A 19404-nucleotide genomic window follows, 5' to 3' on the forward strand; every position below is an offset into this window, starting at 1 on the left:
TGTAAGGGGAATGGGGAAGAGAATGGGGAACATCTTAAAATTTTTGGGATTAACATTTTAAGAAGGAGTTAAGTTTAAAATGACTTAATCAGTCTTTTATAGGAATTTTAAACATAAAAGATAATTCTTATTCTTCAAAATACCTATCTTCTACTAACTTGATTAAGAAAGGGAAAAATAGAAAAACAAACAAATAAAAAAACCTTTTCTGCTGAATGCAAAGGAAATGAATACCATGTTATCAGATTGAAAAGTTTCTAAGTAGCTACTTAATTACTGACTTCTTTTGAGTCTCTCCTCAATCCCCCAATCAATTTGACTTATCTTCTCCTCCTCTAACTCCTTCAGTTCCTTGTAGTGCTGTTGAATAGGGTTAATTCTTAAGTTTGGAACTAGTCTTACCATGGCAAAAATAATGAAATATATTTTAAAATTTGCGATTTGGAATCTTTCTTTTTACTCTTTTAAAAATAATATTTTATTTTTCTAAATATATGCAAAGATAGTTTTCATTTACCTCTGAAAAACCTTGTGTTACAAATTTTTCTTCCTCCCCTACCAAAACAGCAAGAAACTCAATACAGCTTCAATATATACAATTCTTTTAAACTTATTTCCATATTCATCATGCCGCATTAAAAAAATCAGATGCAATGGGGAAAAAAAACCACAATAAAGAAAAAAAAAAAAAAAACAAGCAAACAAGAACAAAAAGGTGAATGTTTTGATCCACAGGGAATTTTTCTTAAGCAGTATGTGAGTTTGTGGTTAACATTTTACATTGAAAAACTTAAGAAATCTAAAAATTTAGGAATGAAGGTATCATTCATCTGCTGGGATGCCTTCAGATAAGTTCTTAAGTACATTAGATCACTTGAAAAAAGTATCATTTTAACTTTGAAAGCAACTTTCAGATTCCTTTATGTGGCAGTTAGGTGGTACAGTAAACAGAACATGACTCGAAGTCAGGAAGATTTGAGTTAAAATTCTGAAACTTCCTCATCTGTAAAATGGGGATAATAACAGCACCCACCTCCCAGGGTTGTAAGGATGAAATGAGATATTTGCAAAAGCACCTTACTTTATACATGCTAGCTATTAGTTTTTATAAACAAAGGGAATAGAGTAATATAAATCAATAAACCATCAATTGAACTTGATCTATTTTTTTCTCCCAGTACAATTTCATCCTATAGATGCAGCTCTCATTCTTTAGCAAGGAGGGAGCTATGTGTTATATGGTAATGATGGTTTGGGGAATGGGTCCCATAACTACCAGGATACATTTGTATAGTGTGTATTGTGGGAGGGGAATGGGGAGAAAGAGAGGACAATTTGTTAACTGTAGGTAAAAATAGGCCCTTCATCCTTAGGACTCTATCCATTTCCATAATGATAGTGACAATAGCAGATGGGAGTCTAAGAACTACATTTTTTAGATCACTTATAAATATTTATTTAACTGTTGGTAGAATTAAATGTGGGATTCTTGTCCAGTGATCCAATGGCGTTATGTCACCAGAGAAATTAGATCATACCTATAGTGATATTCCAAGAAATATTAAAAGAAGAATAAGAAGGCCTTGGTTATGTTCCGATGTCCCTCTATGGAGGATTTGCTGAACATTAGGCAAAATCACCCAGGATGGTAAAACTGGGAGGTGTTTTAGTCTGCACCAGGGGGTGAATAGTCACATGCAACATAACCAGGAGATTTTGATGAGTGATTTGCTTGCCCTAAGAGTTTATTTGTTAAGACTCTTTGTTAAGATTGTTCTAGCACTTCAGATCCTTAAAGGCAGAAACCCAGGAAGCTCTAACCAAGTGATCTTTGATTTTAATAATATATAACATGTTTGCCCTGCTCCTACACCTCTAAAAAAGCTGTGAATTCCCCTTTAGTCTACCTCTTTCTCAGACTCCCTATGTTCCCTTGCCTGTTGTCAGATTCCAATTATCCAATAGTGCAACTAGGTGGCTCAATGAATCCAGCATGGGGTCTGGAGTCAGGAAGATCTGAGTTTAAATACAGTCTCAGATACTTACTAGCTCTGTGACCTGGGCAAGTCACTTAATCCCTTTTGGCTTCAATTGGAGAAGGAAATAGCAAACCACTCCTGTTTCTTTGTCAAACAAAATCCCAAGATGGAATTATGAAGAGTAGGTGGGACACAACTGAAAAATAACTGACTGACAATGGCACAGTAAAAATAATGTCAGCTCAGAGTGAGTGAAGAAAGCTAGATTAAAAAGGAAAAAGGGTTTTGAAAACTAAACTGAGCAAAAGTAGAAGATCAAAGAATATTTTATGGGACCAGATAAAGATAAGGGATGACATAGAGAAGGCAACTTGATTTATTTGTTTCCTCTGCCAAGGAAAAAGATCTTTGGGATGGAAAGGACAGAATAAAAATATCTGATTAGAAGTTTAAACTTGAAGAAACTAAGGAAACAAAAGAACCTCTAGTTCCCTCACTAAGTTCAAGGTACTAGGACTAAAGGAACTACATTCTAGGGTACTGAATGAATAGCAGATAAGATTACTAAGTCAATATTACTGTTTTTCAAGTGACTGTGGACCACCTGAGAGGTGCTATAGAACTGAAGAAGAATATGTCCTAGATTCTTAAGTTTCAAAAAAGGAAGAGATTGGTTGGAGTCTGTAACCTATCAGCCAGTAAGACTAAATTCAATTCTTGAGAAAATTTGAAAATGTATTACTAAACAACTAGAAAAGAAAGCAATGATTACAAACAGTCATCAGGAATAGATATGCCAGATTAACCTCACTTAATTTTTTGATAGGGTGCCTAGACTGATTGATTAAGAAATGACAAAGATATAGTTTAAGAAGATTCTGGCAAAGCATTTGATAGAATTTCCCTTGCTGTGTGTGTAGACAACATGGAGACATTTGAGTTAGATAATAGTAAGTAATATTGTGATTTTTTAAATTGGTAGAATGATGACACAAAAAGTAATTAATAATGATTTTAGTTCATTTTGGAAGGAGGTCTCAAGTAGGATCAACCAGGGAGCTGTTCTTGGCCCTGCACTGTTTAAAATTTTGATGCCTGACCTGGGATAAAAACATAACTAACAGGCTTATAGTTTAGAAATGTCACAAAACTTGGAGAGGGGAGTTTAGAGAATGGAATGGATAAGTAATAGGCTGGATGACAGAGTCAAGATTAAAAAAAAAAAAAAGATCTAGAACATTGAGACAAGATGAAATTTAATTAGGACAAAAAAAAATTTATACTTGAGTTTAAAATTATCTTCCCAAACATAAACTCAAGGAAGGAGACCTAGATAGACATTTTATTTGAAAAAGATCTAGGTTTTTGGGGTTTTTTTTTACATTTATTCTCTAGAAGATTCTTAAATAGTGGAATATTTTGCCAAAGAGGATGAATTAATTTTCTTTCACTAATGGTGGTCAAAAAACAAAATAAGCATGTGTCTTCAGAGAAAGATTTAATGTGGTTCTGCTTGGCTATCTAGAGATAGACTTAGATGACCTCTGAAGTAGATCCCAGCTTGAAAGAAAGTAAATTTCTCAATATTGCCACAAAATGGAAGTGTCCAAGAAATGCTAGGTCAGTAGAGTGCATGCATATTCTGTAAGTCTACAAAATTATGGGAGATAGGGGAGTGCCCTAGGACCCATGACTTACCTAGCACTTTCAAGTTGACACGGTTCCACTGGTAGCGCCCTGAATTCTTCACTTTGCAGGTGTACTGGCCCTCATCACTAGGCTTTAGGGGCTCAATCTGCAGGGAGGCATCTCCTGCCAGGAAGTTGGAAGCAAAGGCTACACGCCCCTTCTGCTCCTCCGTCAAATTGTTATAGACCTGACGGCTGGAGTAGGTGATCACCTGTAGAATGGATACGGCACAGTTAAGTAGTGTGGTCTTCAACCTCCTCATACCATGAAGGGGATCCAGGGCACTGATATCTGTACCTATAGATACCAACCAAAGGGATACAGGTCGTCCTCTACCTGGGATTGGAAGTCTTAGTACTCTGCACCCACCTATCTTCCCCACATAGTTTCTCTTTCACTTCAACTCATGCCTTTGTCCCCCAAGTCAGGACCTCCATGGCCAGACATGGCCCAGCCACCAGAATGCAAGTTTCTTTGTATACCAATGACTTTTTTAGTCTCCATCTCTGCCAAGACCCTGTTAGACTGATTACTCAGTATCTCTCCCAAACAGAATGAGACAGTCGCCTGATGGCTCGTCTCTCATTCTACCAAAGAAGTCTGTTGTTCAAATGGCAGAACAGAAGGAAGAAACTAAATCTAGTTTCTATGTAATTTTTGACATGTATAACTGGAAGACAAAGGGAGGTCACGTAGCAGGAATAAGAACCAGCAGATAGAGTTCTATTCTGGTACCCCCAAGATGACAAAAACAACAACAAACAACAGAGGAAATCTTCCATTAAGTTGGATGGATATGGGAGAAAGAAGAATTGCATAGAAGGAGATATGCTTCAGTGGAATAAGTAATGATAATGAAAAAAACCCAGACCCAGGTCAGAAATCAAAGTCAATAACTCATCCAATCTCCAAACAGTTTCCCATTTGTTATCACTTTTAGTAGCCCAGAAAGCAAGAGGTAGAGTATAGTTAACTTTTGGTCATCTATGACAAGAAGTGAGAATTTTGCATGGATAATTCAAGAAAATGGAAATTTTCAAGATTGCTATAGGTATCTCCAAAATGTATTATAAGTAAGCAATATGCTTACCATTCTATTATGTTTAATCCTCTTACCTTATACCAATTAATTTTTTAAAATCCCAAACTCTCAACCTTGTTATCCTCTGAAAGCTTTTGTCTTTCCTTCATGGCTAAACTTCTAGAAATCGTAGTTTGTTTTCATTGTCCCTATTTCTTCATCCCCCTCACATGCTCAACACCGCTACTTGACTGAAATTTCTCTCACCACGGTGACCAGTAACTTCTGAATTGCCAAATACTATGATCTTTCACACTCTATGTTATCCTTGACCTTTTGGCTTCAATGTATTAGATTTAGGTAGGATTTAAATTGTACCTCAACATTGCCTGTTTGCATATTGTTGTTTTTGGTGTGCACTCATAGATAGGGTATTTCTTCTGTTAACCGTTTCTTTATCTGTTAATCTCAGAGTTGTTGTGAGGAAGGCACAGTCTTAAAAGAATATTATAAATAGGTTGTTATCATTGTCCTTATTGTTATTATATTGTTATTAGCTATAGTCTCTTTAACATTCAACAAGCACTTAATAATTTCTCTTGTAAGGGAGTGAGTACAGTGTAGTAGAAAGTCACTGTTAGAGGTGAACGAGATGAGGTGAGATCTTTCAAGACAGTTGTGAAAATCGAGTAAGGCTTCTCTACTTCAGAGTTGGAGTAGGCCTGAAGGACTTTGAGCACTGATTCAAGAGCATATCTAAGTACCCTTCCTGCTACCTCCCATGACATCAGCGTCTCCCTATTTCAGTCAAATATGGGCAGCTATGTACTTATTGGTCAAGTTCAATTGCTTGGGTAGTTCCCTCCATTAGAATGTAAGATCCTCAGCCAATAAGGATGAGGGTCAGTGGTGGGAGGGGGTATTTGTATTAGGGATTAAAAGTATTGACCCTGCCCCAAATGGGGCTTCCTCCCTTTGATTGTCTGCTTTATGGGTGGGACATCCTTCTCGTGAGAATGTATAATAAACTTTGCTTTGCTTCTAGAGATCTCTCCAGCTATTTTTTTTTTAATTAAATGATGATCCCTCACCATTTCTGAACCACACAGAGGGAAAAGCATTGGAAAAATCTCAGTTATTTCTCTTCTGACATTTAACAGCTCTCCAGCCACCTCTCTTAACCTTTCTGAAATTCTTCAGCTATCTATCTGTTGTATCTACCTCATGGACTTGTGAGAATCTAAAGAAATAATGTATGCAACACACTTTCCAAACTTTTATCTCACTAATTAAGAATTATCTTATTAATTACAATAAGTAGATAGTCAGAAAGGGTCTAGAAAGCCCTGCTTCTGGCACATGCTTCTTGTGTGACCAGAAACAAGTCATTTAATATCTTCAGTTACCCAGTCAAGTCTCTAAGGCTACAAGTTATGTGGCACAGCTGCATGGCTTAGTAGGTAGGATATCAGCTCTGGAATCAGGAGGACCTGAGTTCAAATATGACCTCAGACACTATCTGTGTGACCCTGGGCAAGTCACTAACCTTGATAGTCTCAAAAAAAAAAAAAAAAAAAAGACTATAAGATATATACTTTTGAAACTGGATGCAAAAAAAGTTGTAATATTTGGACTTGCTCTGTGACCTTTGAAAATTTCAATTCTCTGAACCTCAGTTTCTTTATCTATAAAATAGAGATAATAATAATTTTAATACTTCACTGAGTTATTTAAAGGAGAAAGGAAACATTTAGTCAGGAAACTGGAATTGGCAAGACCAAATTATACAGCAATAAGAATTTAATTTAACCTAAAGAAAATAACCTAAATTTAACCTAACCTAAATTGTTCTGATATAGAAATTCATGGAAGAGTAAAAAGATTAAAATAGCTATTAAAAGAGGCATTAAAAACTCCTCTGGAGACTTAAGGAAAGAACAAATAACTTTTTTTTTTTTTTTTAAAGGCTGGGCAAAGGATTATGGAGGCAAAAAACACAGATTAGGAGAACACTGCATTTGAAGGTAGAGACTTGAATTCCATTCACGACCTGTATGATCTTCACAAATTATTTTTAACTTAGTGAAGGCCTTAGTTTTCTCATTATTAAAATGAGGAATGTGTTGGATTACTACATGATCCATTGAGATCCTTTCCAACTCTAATTCTCTAGTTCTCTAATCCCTATATTTCTCTCCGTTAGATAAAGGCATTTCTTCCCAATGGCTTCATTTATCACCTCTAAATTGATGACTCCTAATTCCACTACTCCAGCCTCAGTGGCCAGCTCCCTTGCAAGACCTTAATGTCTCATCTTCATCTCCAGCTTCATATGTACAGAAATTTATCTCCTTCACTTGTCCTCACTTCTCTATTTCAGTTGATGATACCAGCATTCAGTTCACAGGCACTTATTAAGCACCTATTATGTTAATCAACAAGCATTTAGTGAGTTCTTACTATGTGCCAGCCTAAGTACTATGTGCAAAATTCTGGGAATAAAAAGCTCAATTATCTCATAGTCTAGTGAGATCAACAATATGCAAACAGTCTTGAAGATAATCTCAGAGGTGAAGGGAAGGATTAGGAAAGGCTTCTTGTAGGAAATAAGAAGTCAGTTGGGACTTGAAGGAAGGCCTTCATCCAAGCTCAAGGCTCTGAAGTGATTTTCGATTCCTTCCCCATATCCAATCAGTTGGATTCTATGCCTACAATATTCTTGTGAATTTTATGCTTATGATATATCTCCGTTCTTCTCCCATCCTGCCACTGCTCTCATTCAGACCTTGGCTATTTTACTAGTCCTTTGGAGGCTTCCTTATAGTCCTGAGGCTCCACTCTCACTTCTTTGATCCACTCTTTGAAACCCGTCTTCAAAAGACTTCATGAGGAAGTCACCAAGTCACTGCCATCATCCTTAGTGTTGCTCAAAAGCTCTAAACGGTTCCCCATTTCTTATCAGGGGCAACCAGCACAGTGGATAGATAGACTGTTAGATCTGGAGTCAGGAAGACTCATATTCCTGAGTTCAAATTTGGCCTCTGACGCTTATTAGTTGTACAACCCCAGGCAAATCATTTTGTTATGCCACAGTTCTCTTTTATTGTCCAGACTCAGTTTCCCTTATTATCCTGACCCAGTCTTGCCTGGGGTTCCCTGTTTCTCAGTTCTGAAAACCTCCCCTCTCTCTTTATCAGAATACTTGATAGAATGCCTTTCCCCAGCCCAAGCTATTAGAATATCACATACTGTCTTATCAAATGTCTACGTGCAGGGTGCCTTCCCCTGATTAAGTCATCCCATCTCCCGAGGCTCACCCCACCCTGTCAGAATCCTGTTCTGCTCTCAGTACCCTGACTCCACTTCTGCCTCAGTCTACCCTCTGCATTTGAGTCACGTGTATATATATCATTGAGAATTCTGATTGCTGGATTCTTGGAGACGATAAGTCTCATTCAGCCCTGGGACCAAACATGGATCCATTGGTCCCAGTAAATCTCTTTGTTTAATAATTTATTAAATACTCTCCAATCTCTATCTTGCTCAGTTTCTTCGGCATTACAATTTAACCCTGTTTGCCTCCATTCCCTCTTCTTTAAAATGAGTTGGAGAAGGAAATAGCCAACCATTGCTGTATCTTTGCCAAGAAAACCCCCAATGGGATCATGAAGAGAAAGAGTTGAACATGGCTGAAAAACAGTTAAACAATAAGTTTCCTATAGGAGAAAATAGAAACTCCTTAGCTTGACATTTTAGGCTTAATCTGATTTTAAATCTTATTTTCTACTACTTCCCCTCATACAGTGAAGTCCCAAATATTTAGGTGCCTGAATTCAATCTGGGAAATTGGAGACAGAGTTAGAGGCAGTTTAGGATTCAGAGAGAGCTATAATGATAAGGAAGACAGTTACTACTACTGTGGAAGTAAGACTAGAGTATTTCAATGTCACAGGCATGATGATGAGACCAAGTACAAAGGAATTCCACGGAGGATAATCTGGTTTTCCTTGCTGGTTTCTCAATTTTTAGCCTCTGCCTTCCTACCCAGTCCAACTAGAAAGGTTAGTTAATTCACTGATACTCCCAGTAACACTCTAGAATACTTAATTCCTTTCACTTTTTGTAGTTTGGGCTGGGCCAGTCCTCAGTCCCAGATCACTTTAATCTTCTTTTAGTGGGCAGGAGAATATAAGAGAACCGGCCAATTAGATCTTTAATTCTGATCTTTAACGTTAGAAGAGTCTTCAATGGCTCAGTAATCTTTTAATCTATTTGTTAGTCTCAGATCTTTTATTCTAAACCTTTAATATATTCCCAAAGACTCCATGTTTTCTCTTTATTGTAACAGATGATCTTGCTTCTAAAAACAAAAATCTGTCTTCCCAAGTGAGCTCCCTTAACATCCTACTCCTGCCCTTCAAAACTCCTGGTAACCATCTTCTTCTTTCCCCCCTTCCTCAGAGAAAGAAACATTCCTATATTCCCTTTCCCCTCCCCCCCTCCCCATCCTCCCACAGCACTTGAGTGAATTTTAGCCTAGGGCCAAAAGCATTAAAGATGGAGGGAGAAGACAAAGGTTTGAGTGGGAACTCCCAACCTTTCCTAACCCCTTTTTTCTCTCAGTATGGAAGAAAGTGCTTTGCAAATCTGAAAGAGCTATTAAACTGTATCCTGCTTCTAATTTTCTCATCAGCCTTAAAAGCTCTTTCTTCTTCACTTACCACCTTCCCAAGGCAGAGGAAGAAAAGTCCTTGCTCCCTGTAAAGACTAATCCTTTCACTTCCACCCTTCCAGCCGTTTTCAGGCTCCATTAAACACTGGAAGGGCCAAGATTTAAGAATACCTTGAAGGACCAAGCTGTGTCAATTGATGCAGTGTATTTTTTTAATCCATAAGACAGAAATAGAGATAGGAGGATGAAAGATTTGTGCTTCAAACTAAAATTATAGGTTTGTAATCATTTGTACTTAAAGTACATTGGCACAGCTAGGAAAAATGACTGTAAATTATAGTAAAATACAAAAATTTTGTGTCAAATGATGTGCTTAGTGCTTTTCATTAATCACACCTCCTTTCTTCCATCTCTGATATGTTTAGGGTAGCAATTCCTGGTTCTAAATGCTGTATTTGGGGTTTAACACTAAATGATGAAATGGATGTAGGCACCAAATGTTGGGATTCGGTCATGTGAAGAATGCACAATGGCTATTCTCTTTTCAAAAGATATTTATCTAGAAGAACACTTTACAGACAAAATGAAGAGATACACTAAGCACTGGGAGTGGTAATGGCAAATATGAAATAGAGTTAGCAAGGAAAGTGTTTTTATCAATTAACAATGGAAAAGACAAGTTCCCTAGTGGAATTCACAATTAATCAGAAGAAAGGACATTTTGCTCCATGAGGTGGGAGTATACCATTGACTGGCAGGCTAAATCTGTAATGTTTAGCAGCCTAAAAGGAGAAGCTCTAACAAGGAGAAAGACACCATGAGGCAGAAGAAGGGTTTGTGGGACTGAACCAAAGGGGTTCAGCATAGATGGTATGGGCTGTGGACAGATTTATAAGAGAAATTTAACCTCAGGGGTTTTTCATAACTTGGCTTTCTAACTCCTCACAGAAAAGTGGGACTATCCATAACCTTCACAGAGGGTGGGATTATAGAGTTAAACTAATCCCCACCAGTGCCCTTTCCTGTTGTTTTAGGAAATAATAATTCTTCAGGCTTTCTGTGCTGACGCCACCTAGAAACCCAGGACCTCATCAATCTCACTTGTTCTTTGTCTCACAGACATCGATACTAACTGATACTAAGGCTGCCTCCAGAAAACCTCCCTGAGAAACCTCCCTTCTCTTTAACAAACAAGGGCTATTTTCTAGTTTCACTATCCCAAAAGACTTTAATTTTCTCAGTGCCTAACACAGTGAACTCACTGCTCATGGTAAATGATTATTTAATTAAATTGAAATCCCCATACCTAATCAAGCCTTTTTCTCTTTCCCCCTTCACAGCCAAAAGTCTTAATAGAATTATCTATCCTCATTCATTCAGTGAATAGATATCAAGCACTTTCTGTTTGCTAAGCCCTCTCAGCCAAACTGAGAGGCAGGGTGGTGCAGTGGACAGAATTAAGTCAATGATCAGCTCTGGGGAGTAGACAAGCCCCTTCACCTTTTAGTGCCCACAGGCAACTCTCTGATTGTGATCAGTGTTGATAAGCATGAGTAGAAGGAATTTCCTAAATCTGGTATAGGAATTCTATATCAAAAGAAGTCATAGGCTCTGCTATCCCTCCTCACAAAGTTCTAGGTGCTATGCTAAGTAATAGAGATTCAGAGATAAAACAAAATTGTCCCTGTCCTCAATAATAATAACGTGGATCTGTACAAATATAAGGTAAATTTTTGGGGGAGAGGTTTATTTGTTGGGGGAATGGGAAGTAAAATCAGCCTGGCTTTTAAGGAGGTGATCTTTTGGGCTAAGTTTTGGAGGAAGTTAGGAAGAAAGTCTAAGGGGTAGAAGTGAGGAGGGAAGATATTTCAAGCAGCCAGAGAATTCCATACAAAGGTACAGAGTTGGAAGAGTGTCAGATGGCTTTTTCTCATTTTTATCCTTCTTCTCTCTCTAAAGCATTCAACGTTATGGATCACTTCTCCGTATTCTCCTGCTAGATAGTTAATTTTCTCTAAACTGTCACGATGCTGCTCTTTCCTGGTCTTCTCTTGACTGGTCATGTTATGCCACAGTTCTCTTTAACTGTCCTGACTCAGTTTCCCTGTCTCAGTTTCCTTAACTGTTCTGTCTCTGACCCAGTAAAACTAAGGATTATTCGCTCTCGGGTTATGAATTAGCAAGATAAAAGAGTAGATCTCCCGACTCTTTTAGGGATTTACAATATCCTTTAGAATATTCCAAGATTAACCCATGATATCTTTACTTCTTTGTCTCTGGAATTTTTAGGTTTTATGGCTTCCCCTCCCTGATAAAAAAACTTTCCCTCCCTTTCTCTTCTTTGTCTCCAAAAAGGTATTTAAGAAGTTGGGGTTCCTTCATTCATTGCTGGAGAATGGCATCTGGCAGCTGTATGCTGGGCGCTGGATTCTTTGGGTCCTCCAGCCCTGGGACCAATATGGATTCCTTGGTCCCAATATACTTATCTCTGTCTGACTGGATAATCTGAGACGAGAGTCCTGTCCAGTCAATCTTACTCTCCCATTAATAAAATATTAAAAACTCTCTAATCTCTCTCCTGCCTCAGTTTCTCCGGCATTACAGTCAGACCTCTCCTCAGTCTCAGTTGTTCCATTCCCCATTAACCACAGCTGGCCAAAAGGCTCCAAATCCTGGAGATTCTTCTTGTTTCCTTATATTGCTCATTTGCGACCAACTCTTCATGGCTCCATTTTAGGTTTTCTTGGCAAAGATACTGGACTGGTCTGCTTTTTCCTTTCTCCAGACCATTTTTCAGGTGAGGCAACTGAGGTAAACAGGGTTCAGGGACTTGCCCAGAGTCACATAGTAAGTGAAATGAAAATGAGTCTTCCCAATGAAAATGAGTCTTCCCAATTCCAAGCCCAGTGTTCTCTCTGTCCACTGCCTCACTAGCAGTTTTTCCCTTAGACACAAGCTCACAGAGTAATTCCATCAACTTCTACAGGTTCAGCTACTCTTCTGAGCCAGTCTTGAATCACCAAAAGACATCTTTTGGATAACTAGAACAGGATATCCCACATGCAGCTGAAACTTAACCCCTCCAAAACAAAACTCACTTGGGTTACTAGCATCCACCTTAGTGTCTCCCCAGTCCCTCACTCTCATTCTCATCCCTACCCTAGAGGTAGACTTTGTTGCCAAATCTTGTTGGTTATGACATTTCTCATTTAAGTTCCCATGTCTCTACTCACAAGACCATCTCCCTAGACTCAATTGAATTTTCTTACTCCAATTCATCCACCACTCAGGTGTCAGTGATTTTTCCAAAGTATAAGTCTCAATCATATCTCTCTCACACACACATTCCAATACAGATTTTTGTTGCTTTTTTTTTTTGAGTCTTCTGACATGTTTGACTCTCTATAATTCCATTTATTTGTTTTGTTTTGCATATACTCAATAAATCACAGCTTAAAATATAAACTCCAGAATAGACTATCAAGTCCTCCATTTGGCATGTAAAGTTCTTCATTAAATTGGTTTTCTGTGCCTTCACACTCCCAGCTGCCTATATTGGGAATGCCCACCTCTGCTTTTTCCTTTCTCTGGCTCACCTCAAGTCTTGGTTCAAATATCCTACTTCCTGGCACATGATTTTTCCTGCTCCCTTTCTCCATCTCCTTCTTGGTCTGCCTGTGTAAGGCTCTCTACTTCTAGATTACCTTCCATTTACGCTGTATTTATATTATATGTACCAAATTATCTACATATTGAACGAGATAAAGTGAGATCTTTCAAGACAGTGGTGAAAATCGAGTAAGGCTTCATCTATTTCAAAGTTTGAGTAGGCCTGAAGGACTTTAAGTATAAGTCAAGGGCATACTTAAAGTGTCTCCTCCCTGCTATTTTTCTAAGGGCATACTTAAAGTCTCCTCCCTGCTATCTTAAGGACATACTTAAAGTTTCCTCCCTGCTATCCCCTCCCTGTTATCCCCCAAGGGCATAGTTAAGTCCCCTTCTTGTTATCCTCCCTATTTCAGCCAAATATGGGCAACTATGTACTTGTTGGTCAAGTTCAATTTCTTGAATAGTTCCCGAGTTTAGAAAGTAAGATCCTCAGCCAATAAGGATGAGGGTCAGTGGTGGGAAGGGGAATTTGCGTTAAGGATTAAAAGCATCAACCTTGCTCCCTACCTTGCCTCCTCCCTTCGATTGTTTGCTTGATGGGTAGGATGCCAGTTCTCGAGAACGTAAATAAACTTTGCTTTGCTTCTAGAGAGCTATCCAGTTGTTTTATTAATGGTTTCTGACCCACACAATATTGAGTTGTCCATTAAAATGTAAGCTTCACTGGAAAATGAATGGATGCCCATCAATTGGAGAATGGTTGAGTAAATTGTGGTGTATAAACATTATGGAATATTATTGTTGTGTAAGGAATGACCAGCAGCATGAATACAGAGAGGACTGGCGAGACTTACATGAACTGATGCTAAGTGAAATGAGCAGAACCAGGAGATCATTATATACCTCAACAATGATACTGTTTGAGGATGTATTCTGATGGAAGTGGATTTCTTCGATAAAGAGAACTAATTCAGTTTCAATTGATCAAGGATGGACAGAAGCAGCTACATCCAAAGAAAGAACAGTGGGAAATGAATATAAACTGCTTGCATTTTTGTTTTTCTTCCCGGGTTATTTATACCTTCTGAATTCAATTCTCTCTGTGCAACAAGAAAACTGTTCGGTTCTGCACACATATATTGTATCTAGGATATACTGTAACCTATTCAACATGTAAAAGGACTGCTTGCCATCTGGGGGAGGGGGTGGAGGGAGGGAGGGGAAAAATTGGAACAGAATTGAATGCAAGGGATAATGCTGTAAATTTTCATTTCACTTACTATGTGACTCTATGCAAGGGATAATGCTGTAAAAAATGACCCTGGCATGGGTTCTATCAATAAAAAGTTAATAATAAAAAAATTTAAAAGGTTACCCAAGGGAAAAAAATAAATAAAAAAAAATAAAATGTAAACTTCATAAAGGCAGGGACTATTTTTTAACTTTTCTTTGTATCCTTAGGATATAGCATAGTGCCTGACAATAAATGCTAACAAATGCTTTCTGATTTATTTTATTGAGAGACTTTTAATTTTCTGAAACAGTTCTCTTCTGGTTTCCTTGTACTGTACTTATATCACTTAGTTTTCCTTGTCTGATCCTTTTTTCTTCTTTAATGTGAATCGCTAGGAAGCTCCCTGATCCCTACCTTGTTCTGACTAGCAATTTCTAGTAATTTCCTTACGCTTGAGGTCATCCCCTGGGAATCTTTGCTGTGACCAGCAGTCTCTAATTGGACCTGTTCCGGATTAAAGATATTCCCAAAAATATTTCTGCAGTTTGGCTATTCTGATAAAGCCTACAGGTGACTCCTGCTTGGGGGTATGGTCAGCCATCAGCCTTTTTTGGCTAGAAGCAATCTAAACCAATCCTGTAATTTTTTCCAATAAATACCTTGTGAACTCTTGTTCCATCTCTCTAACTGCCCCCTTTGTGTGTATATATAACTTGTTTGTAACTCTCCATAGTGAACTTCCTTGAGTAAAACAGTACTTTATTCAGAATTTCAATTCTTTTGTACATATTTAACATATATTGGATGGAGAAAAATTTGGAACACAAGGGTTTGAAAGGGTGAATGTTGAAAACTATCTTTGCATATATTTTGAAAATAAAAAGCTATTATTTAATAAAAATTACAATTCTTTGACCCAGAAAATGTCCTTTTTTTTTTCTTGTGGTGAAGTAATGGGAGTTGTCATATAGCCTGTGAGAGTCAAGTGTCTGAGGTGAATTTGAATTCAGGTCCTTCTGACTCCAGGACTTGTGCTCTATCTATTGAACTAGCTAACCCCTTACTTTATTTATTGATTACCTTGTTAACCTGATTTTTGACAATGGGTTGGAAAAGATGTTCCCTCAGGTTCCTTTTAATAAGGAAATTTTGTGATTTCAACCTCTATCTGTAGATTGAGCTCCACAGTCACATATCTTAGTTCATCAGATATTTATTAACCATAAGCTGTGTGTAAAGACACTGTGCTAGGTATGGAGGATTTAAAAAAAAAAAAAAAGCTGGTACATACTTTTATTCTTTAGAAATTTACAACTGAACAAAGGAAAGATGTAGAAATATAACTAAGATATAAAAAAAATTGAGATAAGCACAAAAAAGAGGGTTTGACAAAGTGCCTGAGATTAATCATTGAGGGAGAACTCACTTTGACCTATAATGAGGGGTGGAGTAAAGGAATGGGAGGTGTTGGAAAAAAAAAAAATTGGTTAGGACTTTGCCCTGAAGGATCAGGCGAGCTCAGGAAAAGGAAACAAAATGGACATTTATGATGGCACACCAGGCACACGCACTGCCCGTGACTGGGCTACGGTTTCAAACTGCCCACTGCTTTTTCAGACGCCTTGTCCTAATAAGAGCGAGACAATCGTGATCGCCATAATAATTTCCTGTCCCATCTGACTCTGAGACACTCCTGGCGTTTTCTTGGACATGGGGCGATTTGCCGTTTCCTTCTCCAGCTCATTTTACAGATGAGGAATTTCCACAGGCAACAGGACTGAAGTATCTGAGGCTGCGCTGAGGCAGATCTTCTGACTCCGGGCCTGGCACAAGGCAGTCCTGCCAAGTACAGGTTTCCCAAAAGGGACAGGCCATTGTGTCTCAGCCTCTCCCCCGCTGCAGCCTCTCAGGGCCAGGAGATTTAAGATAAAGAGGCAGGGACGAAATAAATTGTGGCTGCTGCTGACGAACAGGAAACATAAAAAACTTGGGATGGGATCAAAGGCACCAGGGGAAGATTAGTCAGTGGAAACTATGGGGTGATTCAGACTGATTCAGCACAATTTTAATAGAGGTAAGGATGAGATAGCTAACTTCTTGGAGGAGGTAGGTAGTCCCTGAGTTTGGTTTTGGAGAATCTTGCATTTACCTTTACTTTAGGTAGGGCATTGCTCTTCTTCAGGCTCCACTCCTTACTCTGGACTTTTCCTACCATATTTTCCCAAATACTGTCCCTGCTCTACTTTCCCCGATTTTCAGTTTCCTTTTATAAACTGCTTTCCTCATTAGAATGTAAGCTCCTTATTTACCTTCTAGAAATATCTAGAATAATTAGAATGAAGGTAATGACTTTTGCTTGTATTTGTATTCCTAGCACTTAGCACTGTGCCTAATTTAATAATTTAGTACTTAATACATAATTTCTTGACCTGACTTGATTTTACAAAGTAGCTTTCATTTACTATGAGAGATGGAACTGGAAATGGTGGGAATCTATACTAGCCTTGGTGGTTAACAGGAGTAAAGTGATAGAGGGAGGAAAGGTAATTTTAGAATAGTGGACAAAAAAGAGGGCAGTTTTATTGGGACATAGAATATGTATAAGATAAGTCTGGAAAGGTAGGCTAGAGTGAAATGTGGAGAGCCTTGAATGCCAGATCAAGAGCCTGTATTTTATTTTGTAGGCAATAGGAAGATACTAAAACTCTTTGTCAGAAAAAATTCTAATTCTAAGAAATGAGGAAATAATACTAACCAACCTTATTTGGAAGAACAATGAACAAAACCCCAAACCATTGTAAAGGAAATTTGGTAAATGATGAAAAATAATAATTATTAATTACAATTATGTAATAAAAAAAAAAAAGTCAGCAATTGTTGACTCCTTCCTGTGAGGTCCCTGATGGAATTTTCTACAGAGGTATTTTTGTTGTTGTTCAGTCCAACTTTTTTCTTGGTATTTGGTTTACCATCTTCAATGGATTAAGAAAGAAGTTAAACGGCTTGCTCACAGCCAGGAAGTGTTTGAGGTCACATTTGAACTGGTCTTGCTGATTCCAGGCCCAGTACTCTAGTCATTGAACCACTTAACTGCCATAGAGCATTTTTGTTGTTCTGTTGTGTCCCACTCTTGCTGACTCCCATCTGAGATTTTCTTGGTAAAAATACTGAAGTGGCTTTACAAATGAGGAGCTGAGGCAAAAAAGGGCTGATTTGCCCAAGTAACTATCTGAGATTATATTTGGAAACAGGAAGCAGAATTTTCCTTGACTTCATGCCCAGCATTCTATCCACAGTGCCATTTTAAACATTTTTAGCTCCCCTCGCTTTTTTTTTTTTTTTTTTTTTTTTTTTTTTAGTAACATCGTGGGACAATTTGTATCTGTTAGGGTTTGCATAAGGACAGATGGAACACGGAAGTAGAACAGTAAAACAGTAGAAATCTGTGCTAATCTAGATAGACTGTAATGTTCCTCCAGGTGATAATGATGGAAAACTATTTGAAAAGAATGAATAGAGAAGTGGGGATGAGTCTGGGAATCAAAATTCCACATTGGCTAGATTTATTTTAGATCAAAAGTTGCTTCCTGGGGCAGCTAGTTGGCACAGTGGATAGAGCACCAGTCCTGAAGTCACGAGGACCTGAGTTCAAATGTGCCCTCAGACACTTAACACTTCCTAGCTGTGTGACCTTGGGCAAGTTACTTAACCCCATTGTCTGGGGGGGAGGGGAGGAAGGGGAGGAGGAGGGAAAGTTGCTTCCCAGACTCTAGAGTCATTTGTCTCTACAATCCAAATGACTTTAACTTTTGCAGTGAAATTGTATATATATACACACATATAATTATAAAATTTTATTTTCTTTACTTCTCAACGTGGGAAGAGGATGGAATTGATGAAAAGAAGAAAAAATGGATTTTTGTTGATTGAAAAAATAAAATATAATTTAAAAAATGTTTCCTAGTTAGGCTCACCATTTAGTTTGGGGGAAAAAAATTCCAGAAAATGATACATTGTGGGAAGCAGGGCTCTGGTGATAAAACGATTAACTAAGAATCACAGACATCCAGTATCAAGTTAATTTCAACTGCTTATTGTAATCAATGAGGAATTGGATTAAGAAGGTTTCCACGTCGGAGACATGGTAGTGATCTTAGATTATTTGAAGGGCTATCACAAGGAAGAAAGATTAGATTTTTTCTGTTTGACATCAGAAGGCAGATCAGTATAATGAATGGGAATTGTAATAATAGCAGATTACCATGAGGAAAGAACTTCTATTCAAGAAGTAGAATGAGTTGTCTCAGGAAGTTCCTAGTTCAGTAATAATATTCAAGAGAAAGATGGACAACCACATGTTGGAGACTGTAATGGGGGGAATCTTGGTCTAGATGGCCCCTGAGGTCTCTTAAGCTCTGACATTCTGTAAAGTATATTTTTTTATAACTAAACTGATAACAAAATTAATGGGTCACCATAGTCCTCAACAGCTCCAATAGCAATAGCTAATATTTATATGGCATTTTAAAATTTGCAAAATGTTTTTACAGCTTCTCTCATTGATTCCCACAATAATCTGTGAGGCAGGTGGTATTAATATCCCCATTTTACAGATAAAACTGAGAGAATGTAAGAGGCTTGCCCAGGTTCACATGTTCAGTGTCTGAAATTGGATTCAAATTCAGGTCTTTCTGGCTCCAAGTTCAGCCCCCTATCCACTGTACATCCTAGCTACTCCAATACAAAAGTCCTCAAACTAGCTTGTTCCTCATCATCCTCCCAGATGTTCTGCCCCTTTGCTATACTTATGTAGTAGCTTTACATATAATATTCTCTGGGCCCCTCTGCATCATTTGCCCATCTTATTAAGTTCCTGAGAAGCCAGAACAATGGCAGAATTAATCTCTCTGTCCTATGCTAAGTACCCCTAGGTGCCACCAAAGTCTGCTACCATGACAGAGCCTAAAGAAGGGAAAGGGAGGGCATTCAGGCTGCTAATGGCTCCCGTTGGTAATGTCAGCTTTCAGCATATGCAAGCTTACCACTTTTTGATTCCCATCAGGTTCTGTTAGCAGCCACTCGATATCCAAGGTGTCTCTTTCTGGGAGCCCCAGCTGATGATGGCAAGGCAAAGTGACCTTCTCCTCAGCTACTTTTTTGATTTCCATATGAGTCCCCCATGTTCCAAAATAACAGGAAA

The 19404-nt window shown here is 38.1% G+C and overlaps 1 protein-coding gene across 2 annotated transcripts in view; it reads right to left on the bottom strand.

Annotated features, from left to right (window-relative positions):
* Positions 1–19404, bottom strand: part of CLMP (CXADR like membrane protein) — a 124056-nt gene that overhangs the window by 12875 nt on the left and 91777 nt on the right. For both annotated transcript variants that reach the window (XM_051985861.1, XM_051985860.1), the window contains 2 exons: positions 19247–19404; positions 3678–3879 (listed from right to left, as the gene is read on the bottom strand). In XM_051985861.1, the coding sequence (XP_051841821.1) occupies positions 3678–3879; positions 19247–19404 (360 nt within the window). The remainder of the gene's footprint in view (positions 1–3677; positions 3880–19246) is intronic.

The sequence above is a fragment of the Antechinus flavipes genome, chromosome 3 (assembly GCF_016432865.1).
Source record: "Antechinus flavipes isolate AdamAnt ecotype Samford, QLD, Australia chromosome 3, AdamAnt_v2, whole genome shotgun sequence".
NCBI classification, from domain to species: domain Eukaryota; kingdom Metazoa; phylum Chordata; class Mammalia; order Dasyuromorphia; family Dasyuridae; genus Antechinus; species Antechinus flavipes.